This window comes from Danio aesculapii, chromosome 2, assembly GCF_903798145.1.
Source record: "Danio aesculapii chromosome 2, fDanAes4.1, whole genome shotgun sequence".
NCBI lineage: Eukaryota > Metazoa > Chordata > Actinopteri > Cypriniformes > Danionidae > Danio > Danio aesculapii.
This window is the reverse complement of record NC_079436.1, coordinates 22,224,165-22,231,689: the sequence shown is the minus strand read 5'-3', so window position 1 is coordinate 22,231,689 and position 7,525 is coordinate 22,224,165. Positions and strand designations below refer to the sequence as shown.

General features: G+C 35.0%; 1 protein-coding gene across 1 annotated transcript; it reads left to right on the top strand.

The window, feature by feature from the left end:
* The first annotated feature begins 4,627 nt into the window (after positions 1 to 4,627).
* On the top strand, positions 4,628 to 7,139 carry LOC130235882 (serine/threonine-protein kinase pim-2-like). Its single transcript, XM_056466408.1, has 6 exons — positions 4,628 to 4,952; positions 5,170 to 5,385; positions 5,761 to 5,906; positions 6,071 to 6,449; positions 6,589 to 6,765; positions 6,936 to 7,139. Exons 1-6 carry the CDS (start codon positions 4,628 to 4,630, stop codon positions 7,043 to 7,045), a joined length of 1,353 nt encoding a protein of 450 aa, XP_056322383.1. The 3' UTR covers positions 7,046 to 7,139.
* Positions 7,140 to 7,525: the final 386 nt, after the last annotated feature.

Sequence of the window (7,525 nt, the reverse complement as noted above, 5' to 3'; positions counted from 1 at the left end):
CAACATTTAAAGTTATTACCACCCCCCAAAACTAAAAAAAAAAAATGTTTTTTGGCTTGTTCAAACTATTTATTTAAAATAAGCTGAATCAACACAATTCTGGAGATTTCATTGGGACAATTTAATTTTTATGTTCAATCCACATAATATTATTAAAAGGGTTAAGTTAACTTAATCAATTTGTGTTGGGACAACATGAATGAATTGTGTGGAATCCTGCATTTTTACAGTGTAGATGTTTTTTTTTATTGTATGTTATTGTAGGAGAGTTATGCAGCATGTTACCATATTTTAAAGTTGCACTGTAAAAAATTCCTGTATATTTTACAGTAAAGATATACAATACTGTATATGCGCAAAGAGTGAGACAGTGTTATAAATGTAAATACAGTATTTTTTGCTGTAATTGGTTTACAGTAAGTTACTGTAGATTCTACAGGACATTGTTAACAATGCACTTTTATCGATTTTTGTAAATGACACTGTATTTAACTGTAATGTGAACTGTAGTTTACTGTAGGAGAGTTGTGCAGTATGTTATCGTATTTTAAAATTGAAAACGGGTAAAATAGGTGCCCTTTAATATTAGTTCCCCCCCCCTATATTATATATCCTATTAAAACTATTAATGGTTTTCAGCTTTCTTCAAAATATCTTTTGTGTTTAACGGAAGAAAGAAACTCAAGTTTTGGAACCACCTGAGGTTGGGTAAGTTTTTCTTTTTGAGTGAACTGTCCCTTTAATAATCCAAGTTTAGTTGCAGGGTGTTCGTAGTGTATTAAAAGTTGATAAATCAATTTAGAGAAATTTAAGGCCCTTAATATCTTAAATGCTGCTACAAGGTATTCAATTTTGCATCATTTTTGATTATACAGTTGTATAATTATACGCTAAAGTTTGAAATTTTGGGATTGTGTAGCTTATGAAATCGATAAAATCCTGCTGTATTTGATGTCACACTTCTTTGTTTACTGCAGCAACCAAGACAGCACCATTATTTCTGCTGTTCTATAGGTGAAACCTTCTGGATTAACATTTTTATAAAGTATATAATGAGTAATGTTTAACTGCCATTAAAGATAATGAAATCTGTTGCAAATAAACTGTTCTTCTGAATTTTCTACTTAATCAAATCCTGAATAAAGATTCAGCAGTTTTACAGATTTCATGGAAATGAATGTAGACAAAAAAATTGTAAATTATTTATTCAACAAAACTAGAATTAATAAAATCAAATATTTAGTCAAGATAAGCGTTACATTTTAACCAATATATTTATCAAAAATAATTAATAATATAACTAATTCTAAAATATGCTTAAAATTAATACACAAATTTCAAGTTTCCACAAATGTATTTCTATATGCAATATTTGGTCCTTTATACTTTATACTAGGTGGTCTTATCTATGTACTTGCATCAAGAAATAAATACAATGTACATACTGTGTTCATAATGTATTGCAGAACACTATTGGGCGTACATGTAGGGTTAGGGACAGGCTTGATGGTATGGGTAGGTTTAAGTGTGGGTTAAGGTGTAAGGGATGGTCAACAGTGTAATTACAAATGTCTTACCGAGGTATTTGAATGCAGGTATTTAATCAATCATCAGTACAATCTAAAAACTTGTATTTACACAATAGTTACATTATAACAAATGATCAATTTCAGTGTACGTACATATTGGTTAAGGCCACTTAATATAAAGTGGGACCTAATATTATTTTACAGTCTCACTGTTTTTCAACCAATAACTGCAACTGTTGTGAGTACAAGAGGCATTTTTTCCCCCATTTCTTTTGTTCTTCAAAAACATTTTACATTCAAAAAAGTTTTTGCTGGTTGTGAACGTATATAATGTGGTACAAAACATTTGTGAGAAGTATATTGTGTTAAACTCTGGTTAATTGTGTGTGTTTTTTCAGTATGTGAGAGGCTCGGACCCTGTACTAAAGCTGTTGGACGATAACGGGAACATCGCTGAAGAACTCAGCATCCTCAAGTGGAACACAGACAGCGTTGAAGAATTTCTTAGTGAGAAGTTAGAGCGAATTTAGACGCAGTTTCATTTTCAAAATTCAAAGCTTCTTTTTTTTATGTCAATCTCAAGCCGATTTAAAGGACCACGCTTCATAAAAATCATCATTCTGCTGTTTGGATCAGGAATAACTGTACTTATTTTGGTTGATTTCTATGCTACGTGTATTTGTATTGTTGATTGTTGCTGAGGGACTTTTTATACCTCTTGTTGTCTGAGTGAACTGTGTGAAGCTTGTTGAAAATGCTGGATTGATGAAGCTTGTGGCGGGGACTCAGAAACACACGCTTGTGTAGATTTACACTTTAGTGAAGGCCTTACTGTAAACCAGTCTCTGGCATGTGAGGCCTGAAGATCCTGTGTACGTCTCTCAGCGTGTTGTTTTTGGGGAAACGTTCAAGCTTTACCCCAGTGTAAGACCTTAGTGCACACACACACACAAATAAACCTGTTTTTCATATTAATGTGTTTGACGTGTTTTTGATTTCACCAGCTTGTAGATTAAAGTTAATAATAATGTTTAGTTTGTTGCACAGACCAATTTTCTCAAACTTTCGATGTAACCATTTATGATTTTTGCCTTGTAGGCTAAGAACATATCTAAGAGTTGTGATATGTAATTAGTAATACTAAACATAAGTAGATTTTATTAAAGTGTAACCTTTCACACACAGCGTTCTCGCTTAAAGTTTAAAAGCATTTTGAGCAGAAATCCTTTATAATTTATTATTATTTGTATTTTTTTGTACTCTATTGAATGTTGGATATTAAAATTTTATTAGGACTCTTATTAGGCTTTCCTGCAATGATTTTTATTTGTTATGCAAAAATATGCCAAAAATATTATGCAAAAATCACTTTTATAAGGGTTTAAAAACAGTTGTGTGGCAACATTATTGGAATAGAGCCAGCCTCTAACGGTAAATAATATATTTCTTATAATCACACTTGATAAAAACAGTCTGTATAAACGCATTGATTAATATTCTTCTTTGTACATATTATTAGAGGGGAAAGCCATGTCCATTAGGGACTGTCTCTCATTCATTAGCATAAACAGCTCTCAGTGAGAAGCAGCCGTCTTATCTGACATTAGAGTTTTGACCTGCAGATTAGCTCAATATATTACGATATAAATTAATTTTCCTTCAGATTAGTCCCTTTATTCTTCAGGTGTCACCACAGCATATAACTTATTCAGCATATATATTTTTTACTTAGCAGATTCTCTTCCATCTGCAACCCAGTACTGGGAAACACCCATACACTATGAACAATTTAGTTTATTTAATTTACCAATCACCATGCAAACACTGGGAGAACATGCAAACTCCACACAGAAATGTCAACTGACCCAGTCGGGACTTGAACCAGCGACCTTGCTGTGAGGCGACTGCTAACCCCTGAGCCACCATGCATGCATACTATATACAATTAATACTATATACAATTATATACAATATAAATGTGGAGTTTTAGGATGCACAAATGAACACTAGTTACCTTCTTCTGAGCCACTTTATTTGACATTTTCAGTTTTTCACAGAGATTCTTGTTTTGAATGTGCAGCTATGCTAACGCATCAACATTTGTAGCTCATTTGAATTTAAAGCAACAGTCACCAAAATGGCACAATTTGGATCAACTCCTAAAAGTGGCAGTTTCAAAGAGTTATACAAAATATTTTTGGGGTATTTTATGCTGAAACTTCACATAAACACTCGAGGGGGATCAAAGATTTATTTAATGTTTTGTGAGAAGGGGCATAATAGGTCCCCTTTAAATAGTGAATGCAGGACTTTTCCAACTGGGAGGAGTGCTAAGTATCTTTAGAAATGACTTGTCAAAAATGTAAGATTAATTAATAATTCAATTAATAAAAAATAAGAGATCATTTTGTTACTATACAGTTATAATTGTTCATAATTATTACTAATACAATACTTCAAAATAATAATTAGTTATTAATATAATTTAATTTGACTTTTTTTTGTTTATTTTATAGTATCAGATCGATATCTTATACAAGTAATGCTGAAATATGAATAAACACAATTCAAATAATACAAATGTCTCAAATAAGCAGAAAATGTTACAAATAAAACTCTTTAAATGTGTTATGTTTTAATAAGGAAATTATAAATATAGTGACACGACTCCAAAACTATAATAAAGTAGCTTGATAGAAAACATATATTTAAAAACGTGTATGAAATCTACATACGGAGAAAGGGGACTTCTGTACAAATGTAATTGTATTTAGAGTTATTGTGTTAACCGCTTTCTGTAAATTATCTTACTATTATAATAGTGACACACTGAGGTTAATAAAAGAAGGTCAAATGTATCAAACTGTTTTCAAATATACTGAAATGTATTTATTTTATTACATTTCGACACCGTTTAATACATTTCTTTGTTTCTGTGTTTGAGAATCTTCAGCACTCATGTCATAATTGGAATGCGAATTCTAAGAACGCTTTACGATATTAGAAGCAGCGAAATTCGAATTGCCTCTTTGTAGCGAGTTAGGAGTTGAATGTTTCAGCAGTGTTTACAGTGTGTACAGCGACTTTTTGCGTTTATTATGGGACAGCGACAATCTCGTAGAGAGAAAGTGGAGGGAGGAGTTGAGTGCAGGGACGGAGCTCATCGCCGACCAGCACTGACTCCAACCGACCACACGGCGGAGCTCCATCCTCGTTTTGACGAGACGCCTGTGGTGGTTGTAGAGGGAGGTAGAGAGGAGAAAGGAGGGAAGAAAACAAAAAAGAAGAGGCCAAAGAGGAGGGGTTTCAAGAGTTTGGCCTCTTTTTTCTCTTGTTTATCCCCTCCCAAATCCACCAGAGCTCAGGTGGAGCAGGGTGAGGTGGACCAGGACACTGAGACCCCATACAAGAGGAGCACTGAGGGTAAATGACTTTGCTCTGGACATCAAGTCCATTAATTATAATTTAAACACAATATAAAATTACACATCACCATCACATATTAGACAAATACAGATAAATGCCTTGATAAAATGATGCGATAAGTGTTTTCTTATAGATCTACAGAAGTTTCAATTTTCAGAACAAATAAACAAACAAAAACTGACAGTGAATTGATGTGGTTGATGTTCCTCTCTAGATCAGACTTCTCTGCAGGACATTGTCTGTTCTGTGGAGGACAGTGTTCACCAGAAGCCTCCTATCAGTGATCCTGATGTCCTTCCTACTGCCGTGGAGGTAGTAGTGGATGAAGTCCAACATGAAGATCAAGACAGTCCAGTCAGTTCGTCGGCAGATGTGAGTGAATCACAACTGCTGAAACAGCTGGACTGTACTGAGCTTATAAAGACCAAGGGTGAGTTTACTGTCATAACCCAAATTATGATGCACACACACTTTTTATAAGATATATTTTATGCTGGAACATTTAAGATCTGTTATAATTTTAGGTATGTTTAAAATGTTTTGCAGTTCACGTAATATTGTGTGATCTTAGAAAAGAGTAATACTGCTCTGATTTTGATGCAAGCAGAATTATTCTGAGAATTCTGGGAAACAGTATTAAGATGTAAATAAAGAAGGATGCTGCTGTATATGATTATATTAATTATAATTAGAAAAAAGCACAATATTTTATTATCATGTTGCCAAAACTTTACGTTTCTCAGTTGGTTTATGTTAATTACATTGTTAATATCACAAAAAAATTGTTACTCTTATATTTTGTTAGATGACATCCGAAACAAGTACTCCATCGGCAAAAAGATGGGTGAAGGAGGATGCGGCTCTGTTTATGAAGGGACCCGCTGTGAAGACGGCCTTCAGGTGGCTGTGAAATTCACAGCGAAGATTGAAAACGAGCCGTACATTAACCTTGTAAGTAGATCACTCTCTCTGTGTTGTTTCTGTTCTGCTTGCAATTGATAATATTGTAATGTAGTGATGGACTACAAATATTTCAATAGACAAACAGACTGGACTAAATTCTAACTTGAGCAATTGCACCCATTTAACTATGATAAAAATATTCTTTCTTCTAGCCTGACCTTGCCAATCCAGTTCCCCTTGAGGTGGCCCTTACATTGCTGGCCAATCAAGGGCCCAGCTGTAACAACATAATACAGCTGCTAGATTGGGAAGACCATCCTGACCGATATATAATGGTCTTAGAGCTGCCCTCACCCTGCATAGACATGCACCTGTTTTGGCTGCGTCATGACAGAGTCTTCTCTGAGCTGGTGGCCCGTTATTTTATGCGCCAAGTGGTTGCCGCTGCTGCTGTTTGCTGTTCTCGGGGAGTCTTTCATCGGGACATTAAAATGCCAAACCTCTTGGTTAACACAGAGACCCTGGAGGTTAAACTAATTGATTTCGGCTGTGGAGACCTCCTGAGATCAACATCCTACAAAACCTACAGTGGTATGTATTTTCAACATGTAGTTTGGGACTTGAATTCTAGACATTAACAGCATTTACAGATTGAGAGTAAATTGAGAACAGCAAAAGTAACATGCAGTGCTAAAGCAAACATTTACATGTGACAAACCTTTTCTGCCAGGAACAGCAAGGTACTGCCCTCCGGAGTTTATTGACATAGGAGAGTACCATGGGAAAGAGGCGACAGTGTGGTCATTGGGGGTCCTACTATTCAGAATGATCACCAGCCTTTACCCAGACAGCAGTGACATCTGTTACATGGACATTGAGCTCTGGTCCCAGTCGGGCTACTCAGATGGTAAGAGTATTATTACAATATAGAAGTTTAATTGCAGTTCCTAATCATGCAGAATAGAGAAAACAGTAAATTAACTAACATAGGTGTCTTAATAAAATTACAGTTATAGATTAGAGAGCAAGTGCAAAGTTGAAAGTAATAATCAGACTTTTCTCTGTCTTTCTGCACAGAATGCTGCCGTTTTATTCGGGGTTGCCTCAAGAGCAATCCTGAGCAGAGGCTGCACCTGGATGAGCTGCTCTCTCATGACTGGTTCAAGATACCACATCTATCTAGATGAGCAGTTCCACAGCTCTGTGTCAAGGCTCTTTCAACCTCCCTGGTCCCAGAGGTTTCTGCTAAAGCTGCTGTTGTTCAAGAGGAGTCCTCAGTGTTTCCTGTCACTGGTGATTTCTCAAGAAATGTATCACAGCTTTCAGCAACATTAAAATTATTTTGAAAATACTCAAACATGTGTTGTTTTTTCAGAGATATGGAAATATGTACTATTCCTTTTGTATGCTCAGCTGTAGTCTTACAAAGTTTTTTCATCAATTTGAGTATTAATTTTACTATAAACTAATCAGGTAAGTAACACTTCAAAGAGATGCTCAGTTTATTATTATTTAAAGCCCACAGAGCTGTGGCAAGATGTTTTTAAGGTTTAGTACTGTTAGAAATTAGGAAGGTAATGCTGACTTGCAGGGGGAGTATCACAATGGAGTGTCAGTCAAAACACTTGAAACAAGATCCACATCATTGGGTTTTATTTACCAATGCC

Excerpts from the sequence above, each read along its gene's own strand:
- LOC130235882 (XM_056466408.1), top strand. The coding sequence starts at position 4,628 with ATGGGACAGCGACAATCTCGTAGAGAGAAAGTGGAGGGAGGAGTTGAG. Across the intron at positions 6,450-6,588 it reads ATCCTACAAAACCTACAGTG|GAACAGCAAGGTACTGCCCT; the intron begins GTATGTATTTTC and ends CTTTTCTGCCAG. Across the intron at positions 6,766-6,935 it reads CCAGTCGGGCTACTCAGATG|AATGCTGCCGTTTTATTCGG; the intron begins GTAAGAGTATTA and ends CTTTCTGCACAG.